Source organism: Gobius niger, assembly GCF_951799975.1.
Source record: "Gobius niger genome assembly, chromosome: 4".
Taxonomy (NCBI): Eukaryota; Metazoa; Chordata; class Actinopteri; order Gobiiformes; family Gobiidae; genus Gobius; species Gobius niger.
In genome coordinates this window covers 1,774,813-1,788,937 of record NC_136855.1, presented here as the reverse complement: position 1 = coordinate 1,788,937, position 14,125 = coordinate 1,774,813, and the positions used below count along the sequence as shown (strand labels likewise).

The window sequence follows — 14,125 nt, the reverse complement described above, 5'->3', positions numbered from 1 at the left end:
CCCTCAGATGAACCTCATGTGCCTCAGATGAACCTCATGTGCCTCAGAAGAACCTCATGTGCCTCAGATGAACCTCATGTGCCTCAGAAGAACCTCATGTGCCTCAGATGAACCTCATGTGTCTCAGATGAACCTCATGTGCCTCAGATGAACCTCATGTGCCTCAGAAGAACCTCATGTGCCTCAGATGAACCTCATGTGCCCTCAGATGAACCTCATGTGCCTCAGATGAACCTCATGTGCCTCAGAAGAACCTCATGTGCCTCAGATGAACCTCATGTGCCTCAGATGAACCTCATGTGCCCTCAGATGAACCTCATGTGCCCTCAGATGAACCTCATGTGTCTCAGATGAACCTCATGTGCCCTCAGATGAACCTCATGTGCCTCAGATGAACCTCATGTGCCCTCAGATGAACCTCATGTGCCTCAGATGAACCTCATGTGTCTCAGATGAACCTCATGTGCCTCAGATGAACCTCATGTGTCTCAGATGAACCTCATGTGCCCTCAGATGAACCTCATGTGCCCTCAGATGAACCTCATGTGCCTCAGATGAACCTCATGTGCCTCAGATGAACCTCATGTGCCTCAGATGGACCTCATGTGCCTCAGATGAACCTCATGTGTCTCAGATGAACCTCATGTGTCTCAGATGAACCTCATGTGTCTCAGATGAACCTCCTGTGCCTCAGATGAACCTCATGTGTCTCAGTTGAACCTCATGTGCCCTCAGATGACCCTCATGTGTCTCAGATGAACCTCAGATGAACCTCATGTGCCTCAGATGAACCTCATGTGTCTCAGTTGAACCTCATGTGCCCTCAGATGAACCTCAGATGAACCTCATGTGTCTCAGATGAACCTCATGTGTCTCAGATGAACCTCCTGTGCCTCAGATGAACCTCATGTGTCTCAGATGAACCTCATGAGCCTCAGATGAACCTCATGTGTCTCAGATGAACCTCAGATGAACCTCATGTGCCTCAGATGAACCTCATGTGCCTCAGAAGAACCTCATGTGTCTCAGATGAACCTCATGTGTCTCAGTTGAACCTCATGTGCCCTCAGATGAACCTCATGTGTCTCAGATGAACCTCATGTGCCTCAGATGAACCTCATGTGCCTCAGAAGAACCTCATGTGTCTCAGATCAACCTCATGTGTCTCAGTTGAACCTCATGTGCCCTCAGATGAACCTCATGTGCCTCAGATGAACCTCATGTGTCTCAGTTGAACCTCATGTGCCTCAGATGAACTTCATGTGCCTCAGATGAACCTCCTGTGCCTCAGATGAACCTCAGATGTGCCTCAGATGAACCTCATGTGCCTCAGATGAACCTCATGTGCCTCAGATGAACCTCATGTGCCTCAGATGAACCTCATGTGCCTCAGAAGAACCTCATGTGTCTCAGTTGAACCTCATGTGCCCTCAGATGAACCTCATGTGTCTCAGATGAACCTCATGTGCCTCAGATGAACCTCATGTGTCTCAGTTGAACCTCATGTGTCTCAGATGAACCTCAGATGAACCTCATGTGCCTCAGAAGAACCTCATGTGCCTAAGATGAACCTCATGTGTCTCAGTTGAACCTCATGTGTCTCAGATGAACCTCATGTGTCTCAGTTGAACCTCATGTGCCCTCAGATGAACCTCATGTGCCTCAGATGAACCTCATGTGCCCTCAGATGAACCTCATGTGTCTCAGATGAACCTCATGTGTCCTCAGATGAACCTCCTGTGCCCTCAGATGAACCTCATGTGTCTCAGATGAACCTCATGTGCCTCAGATGAACCTCATGTGCCTCAGAAGAACCTCATGTGTCTCAGATCAACCTCATGTGTCTCAGTTGAACCTCATGTGCCCTCAGATGAACCTCATGTGCCCTCAGATGAACCTCATGTGCCTCAGATGAACCTCATGTGTCTCAGTTGAACCTCATGTGCCTCAGATGAACTTCATGTGCCTCAGATGAACCTCCTGTGCCTCAGATGAACCTCAGATGTGCCTCAGATGAACCTCATGTGCCTCAGATGAACCTCATGTGCCCTCAGATGAACCTCATGTGCCTCAGAAGAACCTCATGTGTCTCAGATGAACCTCATGTGTCTCAGTTGAACCTCATGTGTCTCAGATGAACCTCATGTGCCTCAGATGAACCTCATGTGCCCTCAGATGAACCTCATGTGCCTCAGATGAACCTCATGTGCCCTCAGATGAACCTCATGTGCCTCAGATGAACCTCATGTGCCCTCAGATGAACCTCATGTGCCTCAGAAGAACCTCATGTGTCTCAGTTGAACCTCATGTGCCCTCAGATGAACCTCATGTGTCTCAGATGAACCTCATGTGCCTCAGATGAACCTCATGTGCCTCAGAAGAACCTCATGTGTCTCAGATCAACCTCATGTGTCTCAGTTGAACCTCATGTGCCCTCAGATGAACCTCATGTGCCCTCAGATGAACCTCATGTGCCTCAGATGAACCTCATGTGTCTCAGTTGAACCTCATGTGCCTCAGATGAACTTCATGTGCCTCAGAAGAACCTCATGTGTCTCAGATCAACCTCATGTGCCTCAGATGAACCTCATGTGCCTCAGATGAACCTCATGTGCCTCAGATGAACCTCATGTGCCCTCAGATGAACCTCATGTGCCTCAGAAGAACCTCATGTGTCTCAGATGAACCTCATGTGTCTCAGTTGAACCTCATGTGTCTCAGATGAACCTCATGTGTCTCAGTTGAACCTCATGTGCCCTCAGATGAACCTCATGTGTCTCAGATGAACCTCATGTGCCTCAGATGAACCTCATGTGCCTCAGAAGAACCTCATGTGTCTCAGTTGAACCTCATGTGCCCTCAGATGAACCTCATGTGTCTCAGATGAACCTCATGTGCCTCAGATGAACCTCATGTGTCTCAGTTGAACCTCATGTGTCTCAGATGAACCTCAGATGAACCTCATGTGCCTCAGAAGAACCTCATGTGCCTAAGATGAACCTCATGTGTCTCAGTTGAACCTCATGTGTCTCAGATGAACCTCATGTGTCTCAGTTGAACCTCATGTGCCCTCAGATGAACCTCATGTGCCTCAGATGAACCTCATGTGCCTCAGATGAACCTCATGTGCCTCAGAAGAACCTCATGTGTCTCAGTTGAACCTCATGTGCCCTCAGATGAACCTCATGTGTCTCAGATGAACCTCATGTGCCTCAGATGAACCTCATGTGTCTCAGTTGAACCTCATGTGTCTCAGATGAACCTCAGATGAACCTCATGTGCCTCAGAAGAACCTCATGTGCCTAAGATGAACCTCATGTGTCTCAGTTGAACCTCATGTGTCTCAGATGAACCTCATGTGTCTCAGTTGAACCTCATGTGCCCTCAGATGAACCTCATGTGCCTCAGATGAACCTCATGTGCCCTCAGATGAACCTCATGTGTCTCAGATGAACCTCATGTGTCCTCAGATGAACCTCCTGTGCCCTCAGATGAACCTCATGTGTCTCAGATGAACCTCATGTGCCTCAGATGAACCTCATGTGCCTCAGAAGAACCTCATGTGTCTCAGATGAACCTCATGTGTCTCAGTTGAACCTCATGTGTCTCAGATGAACCTCATGTGCCTCAGATGAACCTCATGTGTCTCAGATGAACCTCATGTGTCTCAGATGAACCTCATGTGTCCTCAGATGAACCTCATGTGCCTCAGATGAACCTCATGTGTCTCAGATGAACCTCATGTGTCTCAGATGAACCTCATGTGTCCTCAGATGAACCTCCTGTGCCCTCAGATGAACCTCATGTGTCTCAGATGAACCTCATGTGTCTCAGATGAACCTCATGTGTCTCAGATGAACCTCATGTGCCTCAGATGAACCTCATGTGCCTCAGAAGAACCTCATGTGTCTCAGATCAACCTCATGTGTCTCAGTTGAACCTCATGTGCCCTCAGATGAACCTCATGTGCCCTCAGATGAACCTCATGTGCCTCAGATGAACCTCATGTGTCTCAGTTGAACCTCATGTGCCTCAGATGAACTTCATGTGCCTCAGATGAACCTCCTGTGCCTCAGATGAACCTCAGATGTGCCTCAGATGAACCTCATGTGCCTCAGATGAACCTCATGTGCCCTCAGATGAACCTCATGTGCCTCAGAAGAACCTCATGTGTCTCAGATGAACCTCATGTGTCTCAGTTGAACCTCATGTGTCTCAGATGAACCTCATGTGCCTCAGATGAACCTCATGTGCCCTCAGATGAACCTCATGTGCCTCAGATGAACCTCATGTGCCCTCAGATGAACCTCATGTGCCTCAGATGAACCTCATGTGCCCTCAGATGAACCTCATGTGCCTCAGAAGAACCTCATGTGCCTCAGAAGAACCTCATGTGTCTCAGTTGAACCTCATGTGCCCTCAGATGAACCTCATGTGTCTCAGATGAACCTCATGTGCCTCAGATGAACCTCATGTGCCTCAGAAGAACCTCATGTGTCTCAGATCAACCTCATGTGTCTCAGTTGAACCTCATGTGCCCTCAGATGAACCTCATGTGCCCTCAGATGAACCTCATGTGCCTCAGATGAACCTCATGTGTCTCAGTTGAACCTCATGTGCCTCAGATGAACTTCATGTGCCTCAGAAGAACCTCATGTGTCTCAGATCAACCTCATGTGCCTCAGATGAACCTCATGTGCCTCAGATGAACCTCATGTGCCTCAGATGAACCTCATGTGCCCTCAGATGAACCTCATGTGCCTCAAAAGAACCTCATGTGTCTCAGATGAACCTCATGTGTCTCAGTTGAACCTCATGTGTCTCAGATGAACCTCATGTGCCTCAGATGAACCTCATGTGCCCTCAGATGAACCTCATGTGCCTCAGAAGAACCTCATGTGCCTCAGAAGAACCTCATGTGCCTCAGAAGAACCTCATGTGCCCTTAGATGAACCTCATGTGTCTCAGTTGAACCTCATGTGTCTCAGATGAACCTCATGTGCCTCAGATGAACCTCATGTGCCCTCAGTTGAACCTCATGTGCCTCAGATGAACCTCATGTGCCTCAGATGAACCTCATGTGTCCTCAGATGAACCTCATGTGTCTCAGATGAACCTCATGTGTCTCAGATGAACCTCATGTGCCTCAGAAGAACCTCATGTGCCTCAGAAGAACCTCATGTGCCTCAGAAGAACCTCATGTGCCCTCAGATGAACCTCATGTGCCTCAGATGAACCTCATGTGCCCTCAGATGAACCTCATGTGCCTCAGAAGAACCTCATGTGCCTCAGATGAACCTCATGTGCCCTCAGATGAACCTCATGTGCCTCAGAAGAACCTCATGTGCCTCAGTTGAACCTCATGTGTCTCAGAAGAACCTCATGTGCCTCAGATGAACCTCATGTGCCTCAGATGAACCTCATGTGTCTCAGATGAACCTCATGTGCCCTCAGATGGACCTCATGTGCCTCAGAAGAACCTCATGTGCCTCAGAAGAACCTCATGTGCCCTTAGATGAACCTCATGTGTCTCAGTTGAACCTCATGTGTCTCAGATGAACCTCATGTGCCTCAGATGAACCTCATGTGCCCTCAGTTGAACCTCATGTGCCTCAGATGAACCTCATGTGCCTCAGATGAACCTCATGTGTCCTCAGATGAACCTCATGTGTCTCAGATGAACCTCATGTGTCTCAGATGAACCTCATGTGCCTCAGAAGAACCTCATGTGCCTCAGAAGAACCTCATGTGCCTCAGAAGAACCTCATGTGCCCTCAGATGAACCTCATGTGCCTCAGAAGAACCTCATGTGCCTCAGTTGAACCTCCTGTGCCCTCAGATGAACCTCATGTGCCTCAGAAGAACCTCATGTGCCTCAGTTGAACCTCCTGTGCCCTCAGTTGAACCTCATGTGCCTCAGAAGAACCCCATGTGCCTCAGATGAACCTCCTGTGCCCTCAGATGAACCTCCTGTGCCTCAGATGAACCTCATGTGCCTCAGAAGAACCTCCTGTGCCTCAGATGAACCTCCTGTGCCTCAGATGAACCTCATGTGTCTCAGAAGAACCTCCTGTGCCTCAGATGAACCTCATGTGCCCTCAGTTGAACCTCATGTGCCTCAGAAGAACCCCATGTGCCTCAGATGAACCTCCTGTGCCCTCAGATGAACCTCATGTGCCTCAGATGAACCTCATGTGCCTCAGATGAACCTCATGTGCCTCAGATGGACCTCATGTGTCTCAGATGGACCTCATGTGCCCTCAGATGGACTTCATGTGCCTCAGATGAACCTCATGTGCCTCAGATGAACCTCATGTGCCCTCAGATGAACCTCATGTGTCTCAGTTGAACCTCATGTGTCCTCAGATGAACCTCATGTGCCTCAGATGAACCTCATGTGCCCTCAGATGAACCTCATGTGCCTCAGAAGAACCTCATGTGCCTCAGAAGAACCTCATGTGTCTCAGTTGAACCTCATGTGCCCTCAGATGAACCTCATGTGTCTCAGATGAACCTCATGTGCCTCAGATGAACCTCATGTGCCTCAGAAGAACCTCATGTGTCTCAGATCAACCTCATGTGTCTCAGTTGAACCTCATGTGCCCTCAGATGAACCTCATGTGCCCTCAGATGAACCTCATGTGCCTCAGATGAACCTCATGTGTCTCAGTTGAACCTCATGTGCCTCAGATGAACTTCATGTGCCTCAGAAGAACCTCATGTGTCTCAGATCAACCTCATGTGCCTCAGATGAACCTCATGTGCCTCAGATGAACCTCATGTGCCTCAGATGAACCTCATGTGCCCTCAGATGAACCTCATGTGCCTCAGAAGAACCTCATGTGTCTCAGATGAACCTCATGTGTCTCAGTTGAACCTCATGTGTCTCAGATGAACCTCATGTGCCTCAGATGAACCTCATGTGCCCTCAGATGAACCTCATGTGCCTCAGAAGAACCTCATGTGCCTCAGAAGAACCTCATGTGCCTCAGAAGAACCTCATGTGCCTCAGATGAACCTCATGTGCCCTCAGTTGAACCTCATGTGCCTCAGATGAACCTCATGTGCCTCAGATGAACCTCATGTGTCCTCAGATGAACCTCATGTGTCTCAGATGAACCTCATGTGTCTCAGATGAACCTCATGTGCCTCAGAAGAACCTCATGTGCCTCAGAAGAACCTCATGTGCCTCAGAAGAACCTCATGTGCCTCAGATGAACCTCATGTGCCTCAGATGAACCTCATGTGCCTCAGATGAACCTCATGTGCCTCAGATGAACCTCATGTGCCTCAGATGAACCTCATGTGCCTCAGTTGAACCTCATGTGCCTCAGATGAACCTCATGTGCCTCAGAAGAACCTCATGTGCCTCAGTTGAACCTCATGTGCCTCAGATGAACCTCATGTGCCTCAGAAGAACCTCATGTGCCTCAGAAGAACCTCATGTGCCTCAGTTGAACCTCATGTGCCTCAGATGAACCTCATGTGCCTCAGATGAACCTCATGTGCCTCAGATGAACCTCATGTGCCCTCAGATGGACCTCATGTGCCTCAGATGAACCTCATGTGTCTCAGTTGAACCTCATGTGTCTCAGATGAACCTCATGTGCCTCAGATGAACCTCATGTGCCCTCAGTTGAACCTCATGTGCCTCAGATGAACCTCATGTGCCTCAGATGAACCTCATGTGTCCTCAGATGAACCTCATGTGTCTCAGATGAACCTCATGTGTCTCAGATGAACCTCATGTGCCTCAGAAGAACCTCATGTGCCTCAGAAGAACCTCATGTGCCTCAGAAGAACCTCATGTGCCCTCAGATGAACCTCATGTGCCTCAGATGAACCTCATGTGCCTCAGATGAACCTCATGTGCCTCAGATGAACCTCATGTGCCTCAGATGAACCTCATGTGTCCTCAGATGAACCTCATGTGCCTCAGATGAACCTCATGTGCCCTCAGATGAACCTCATGTGCCTCAGATGAACCTCATGTGCCTCAGATGAACCTCATGTGCCTCAGATGAACCTCATGTGCCTCAGTTGAACCTCATGTGCCTCAGATGAACCTCATGTGCCTCAGAAGAACCTCATGTGCCTCAGTTGAACCTCATGTGCCTCAGATGAACCTCATGTGCCTCAGATGAACCTCATGTGCCTCAGATGAACCTCATGTGCCCTCAGATGGACCTCATGTGCCTCAGATGAACCTCATGTGCCTCAGAAGAACCTCATGTGCCTCAGTTGAACCTCCTGTGCCCTCAGTTGAACCTCATGTGCCTCAGAAGAACCCCATGTGCCTCAGATGAACCTCCTGTGCCCTCAGATGAACCTCCTGTGCCTCAGATGAACCTCATGTGCCTCAGAAGAACCTCCTGTGCCTCAGATGAACCTCCTGTGCCTCAGATGAACCTCATGTGTCTCAGAAGAACCTCCTGTGCCTCAGATGAACCTCATGTGCCCTCAGTTGAACCTCATGTGCCTCAGAAGAACCCCATGTGCCTCAGATGAACCTCCTGTGCCCTCAGATGAACCTCATGTGCCTCAGATGAACCTCATGTGCCTCAGATGAACCTCATGTGCCTCAGATGGACCTCATGTGTCTCAGATGGACCTCATGTGCCCTCAGATGGACTTCATGTGCCTCAGATGAACCTCATGTGCCTCAGATGAACCTCATGTGCCCTCAGATGAACCTCATGTGTCTCAGTTGAACCTCATGTGTCCTCAGATGAACCTCATGTGCCTCAGATGAACCTCATGTGCCCTCAGATGAACCTCATGTGTCTCAGATGAACCTCATGTGTCCTCAGATGAACCTCCTGTGCCCTCAGTTGAACCTCCTGTGCCTCAGATGAACCTCCTGTGCCCTCAGTTGAACCTCCTGTGCCTCAGATGAACCTCCTGTGCCTCAGATGAACCTCATGTGTCTCAGATGAACCTCATGTGCCTCAGAAGAACCTCATGTGCCCTCAGAAGAACCTCATGTGCCTCAGATGAACCTCGGTCACTCACATATCGGCTCATGCTGTCCTTGTCGTCCACCTTGCGTTTCTTGGTCTCCAGGCTGTAGTCCGATGAGCCACGGTGCTTCTCGCTCGCCGCTCGTAGACTGTCCGACGGCGAGACCGAGTTATTCTGCAAAACAGAAAGAGGAGGTTCATCGTGAGACAAGGCCAATGTTCTCAGGAGAGAGTGAAAGCGTTCCTCACTGTAAAGCGCTTTGGGTCTGATAAAGGTAGAAAAGCGCTTTATACGTTGAGACCATTTTCCCATTTTGTTTCCCTCATTTTTGCTCATTTTGTATAAATAATGTTATCCCCATTTAGCGCAATTTTTCACAACATTTATAGTCAATTTATTCCCCGTGCCTCATTTTATTTTATTTTTTTCGTTTTTACAATATTTTTTTTCCCATTTTTTTTTTTTAAATGTTTCCTAATTTTATTTTATTTTTTTATTTTATTTTTTACAATTTTTCGTTTTTACAATTATTATTTTTTTTTAACCTTTTTTTCCTTATATTTTTTGTCTTTATATAAACATACTTTTTGCCAATGTTTTCAATATTTTTTTTTGCATTTGTTTTACATTTATTACTTTATTTTTTTTAACAATTTTTTTTTTCCCCCCCAAAATTCATTATTTTTTGTACATTTTTCCTCCACTAATATTTGCCCTATGTACTCCCCTTTTTCCTTATTTTTATTTTATTTTTTTCCCTGCATTTCTTGAGATCGGAGAAAAACTTCATTTGCATTTTCAGCATCATCTTGCAGGCGACATATTGCTCCAGACTGGAGTTCACCAGGATTCAGCGGAACAGAAAAGAGAAAAGAGGAAGAACAGATGGGTCTGGGTGCAGAGAAGGGGAGGTGGAGGAGGAGGTGGAGGAGGTGGAGGAGGAGGAGGAGGTGGTGGAGGAGGTGGAGGAGGTGGAGGAGGTGGAGGAGGAAAGGGCCGGCGAACGAGTAAAACTGTTCACGTGAATAAAAAACCTCTGGACGTTGCAGCTCTGGTCTCGTCCCCTTCCTGAATCGAGTGCTCACGAGAAGATGCGCTTCTGTAAAACTAAAGAGGACGGTCAGCGCAGAGCGAGCGGTCAGACGGATAATGGCCTCGCCCTCTCGCCGGACGCCGCAGCTCTGGTGTTCTAACCTCTAAACCCCCGCCTGGACCCGGAGCAGAAAGACTCGACTAAACCTCCCAAACGTGAAGCAGGAAACAACGACAGAGTGAAATGCACAGAAAAAGTCTCTTCTCTGTCCGAACAGCGGCACAAATGATGATTTAATGAGCTCAGAGTCTCGGCTCCTTTTCTTATTAAATCCTCTGGAAACGCCTCACGCTTCTTCATGTCAACCACTTTTCATTTCCATTTGAGAGAACGACGCATTAATATCACACTTTCATACTTCATTAGAACTTTGGAAACGTCTTAAACATAACTGAAGAAACTTGCATGTTATGACTGGGCCTTTAGGCTGTCTACAATAAAAGGACACATTATGATGATGATGAGTATGAAAACCAGTCAGTGTCTGGACTGACCAGCATCGTGTCTCCAGTCTGACTCCACAAAGGAAATGACCATATTTGGATTACAGTGGTCCCTCGCTTATAGATACAGACGGCATCTCGTCATAGAAGGGGGCGTGGCTTCGCCGAGGGGGGAAATAGAATCTTTAGAGAAACACAATTTTTTACTCTTTTTAGCCATTTTCTGGTGGAATATGAACTTATTTATCACATAAATAAAGTCAAGTGTAAATCGGGTCCATGTGGATATTTTCTCACAGCAGATTGTTCAGTAGAAGTGAAAAAACGGCAGTCGTAGCTAGCGCTAGCTAACCGTTAGCATTAGCCCGATGCTAACATGTAGCATCGGGCTCTCCGTTATTTATGCATTTATGGGCTGTTGAACCACTTTGCTCCTCTCCATGTCTTTGTATCTTTAGTTAGTAGAAACTTTATTCATAATTCAGCGTTTGTTACAGTAGTTTTTGAATAATTAGAGAAAGTTTAGATTTTTTCAAAAAAATTTCCCCCTTAACTGTTTTCAAAAATGACCATATATGGGCAATTCCAGATATGCCGTCTGTATCTACAGGTGGCATCTCTGGATTCGCCCATATATGGTCATGTTGTCATGTATGGTCAACAGTTAAGGGGGAAACAATTTGGAGAAAAGTCTAAACCTTCTGTAATTATTCAAAAACAACTTTAACAAACGCTGAAATATGAATAAAATTTCTACTGAATAAAGAAACAAAGACATGGAGAGGAGCAAAGTGGTTCAACAGCCCATAAATACATAAATAACGGAGAATGCTAACACGATGCTACATGTTAGCATCGGGCTAATGCTAACTCTAGCTAGCATTAGTTTTCACTGCTGTTTTTTCGCTTTTACTGAACAATCTGCTGTGAAAAAACATCTATATGTTTTTTCACAGCAGATTGAAAAAACATAAATAAAGTCAAGACTTGACTAGATTTTTATGTGATAAATAAGTTTATATTTTTTCTATAAAAAGTTCTTGCCAAAAGATTCTATTTTCCCCCTCGGAGAAGCCACGCCCCCTTCTATGACGAGATGCCGTCTGGGTTACGTTCTAAAAACAACCCTAACACTGGAGAGAGAGAGAGAGAGAGAGAGCCAGGGTTTGTTGACATATTAGTTACAAAGACTTTTTCAGACGGGATATTTGGATCTTGTTTAGTTTGAAATCTGTAGAAATCCAAAGAGCAGCTTGTTATTGGAAATTCAAAACTCCAATCAGGCAGGAGTTAGATATTACAAAGGTTTGACGTCCATAGGAGCTACTGATGTGGAGAAAATGTCCGCTGGAATCACAACCTCATTGTAATCAACATCAGTGCCGTTATTAAACATGTACTTTTCGGTTCCCGGGTGAAAGTTCACCTGTGAAGAACCTGAAGTACGCGGCTCCTTCGGTAATGGACCCGAGTGCGAGTCCTTGAGTAAACGCGCAGACGAAGAGAGGGATGAAAGTCAAAGTCCTTTTTAATTGTGCTGAAATCAGAGGAGGGTTTGAGGCTCTAATCCTCGCGCCGCGGCCCAGGCCACTCTCCACCTGGATTAGACGCCACTCACTTCATTATTCCCTCTCAGTCCAGGACAAAACCCGGAGTGTTCGAGACGGGGGAGGGAGCGCCGGAGCGGGGGAGGCGTAAGGTACACCGAATCAGGGGAGGGGAGGGGGGGTGGAGGGATGAGGAACAAGAGAGGAGGAGAGAGTGAAGGGAGAGGGAAAGAAAGGGGGAGAAAAAAGGACAAAGAGAGTAAGCGAGTGAAGGGAGAGGGAAAGGAAATGAGGAGATGGTGAGGGGGAGAGAGAGGGAAAGTGAGTGTGGAAGAGGGAGACGGGTGAGTGTGAACAGGGAGAACGAACGTACCGTGCTGGACTCGCGTTCTTTCAGAGGAAGGGTCAGCGGCGAGTGGAACGATGAGCGGCCAAAGAGACAAGCAGAAAACAAAGTTAATACAGCTGTGAGTGAATCTGTCAGCAACAAGAACAAAAGTCAGACTATTAAAGCAAACCGTTCTCCTGCTGACTCTGTGCTTCCTTTAGCAGGAGAACCACATGCTAATAACAGTTAGCATGTGGTTCTCCTCTCTGTGGTTCCTTTAGCAGGAGAACCACATGCTAATAACAGTTAGCATGTGGTTCTCCTGCTGACTCTGTGGTTCCTTTAGCAGGAGGACCACATGCTAACAACAGTTAGCATGTGGTTCTCCTCTCTGTGGTTCCTTTAGCAGGAGGACCACATGCTAACAACAGTTAGCATGTGGTCCTCCTGCTGACCCTGTGGTTTCTTTAGCAGGAGAACCACATGCTAACAACAGATAGCATGTGGTTCTCCTCTCTGTGGTTCCTTTAGCAGGAGAACCACATGCTAATAACAGTTAGCATGTGGTTCTCCTCTCTGTGGTTCCTTTAGCAGGAGAACCACATGCTAACAACAGTTAGCATGTGGTCCTCCTGCTGACTCTGTGGTTCCTTTAGCAGGAGAACCACATGCTAACAACAGTTAGCATGTGGTTCTCCTCTCTGTGGTTCCTTTAGCAGGAGCATGCTAACGCTAACGTCCCGGCGCTCTGCTCCCGCGCTCACCTCTGTGCTCCAGGTCGTGGTGGTTCTTCTCGTCCTTCACGGGCAGGTGGGCCTGACTGCCCAGGGCGCCCAGGGCCAGGAGCCCGGAGCCCGCCCCGCTCACAGGGGGCAGGCCCGGGGGCTGCAGGCCGGACGGGTGAGGGGGCAGCTGCACTGGGGGGCCGTGGGCCGCGTGGGACAGGTGCTGCGCCTGGAGCTGCTGCTGCTGCAAACACACAAGAGACGAGGACAAGTGGGTCGGCTGGGAAAGGCTTCAGGGACAGGAGGACGGGAGCCCGGGGTCTGTCGAAGGTCAGTTCAGCCTCACGAGTTACTGATTTAAATGTTATTATTATCATTTGCATTAAAGTGCACGTTATAATAATAATAATAATAATGCATTAGTCTAATATAGCGCTTTTCTGGACACTCAAAGACGCTTTACATGCATTATTCATTCACTCCATACTCGGTGGTGGTAAGCTACTATTGTAGCCACAGCTGCCCTGGGGTAGACTGACGGAAGAGAGGCAACCAGTCTGCAGCATCGGCCCCTCCGACCACTCACTCACTCACACACTACCTTTGCCCCAGGCTTCCTGGTGTTCCCAGGTGTTCCCCAACATACACAGCTTTCTTTGGTTTGACCATGTTGTGTTTATAGTTTCACTTCCTCATTGGACACTGACAGGAAGTGACAGAGATAGAGGCAAACAATCTTAAACTGTTGAAGTGACGACCGTGTTAAGTTAAATTAGTCTGCTACAGAACTTTACCTCAATCTATGTCACTTCCTGTCAGCAGCTTTAACCTCTTACCCCCCTCCTGCCTGAACCGAGTACATTTTCTCCAGTTCGGCTTTACCTGAATATAAAAGCTTCCCAACTGGAGAGTCAGTGTAATGCCTCATTTGAAAGCTAAGACCTACAAAAGTCACATTTTTGAAGCGTTTGTTACTTTTTCATAGCCTTTTGTTGTTGACCTATTTTTTGTCCCCTCACGTCGCCTCA

At 47.7% G+C, this 14,125-nt stretch overlaps 1 protein-coding gene across 3 annotated transcripts in view; it reads right to left on the bottom strand.

Annotated features, from left to right (window-relative positions):
* The window catches only part of tle3b (TLE family member 3, transcriptional corepressor b), an 85,897-nt gene that overhangs the window by 23,199 nt on the left and 48,573 nt on the right, over positions 1-14,125 (bottom strand). For all 3 annotated transcript variants that reach the window (XM_079555105.1, XM_079555107.1, XM_079555106.1), the window contains 3 exons: positions 13,137-13,341; positions 12,418-12,434; positions 9,013-9,135 (listed from right to left, as the gene is read on the bottom strand). In XM_079555105.1, the coding sequence (XP_079411231.1) occupies positions 9,013-9,135; positions 12,418-12,434; positions 13,137-13,341 (345 nt within the window). The remainder of the gene's footprint in view (positions 1-9,012; positions 9,136-12,417; positions 12,435-13,136; positions 13,342-14,125) is intronic.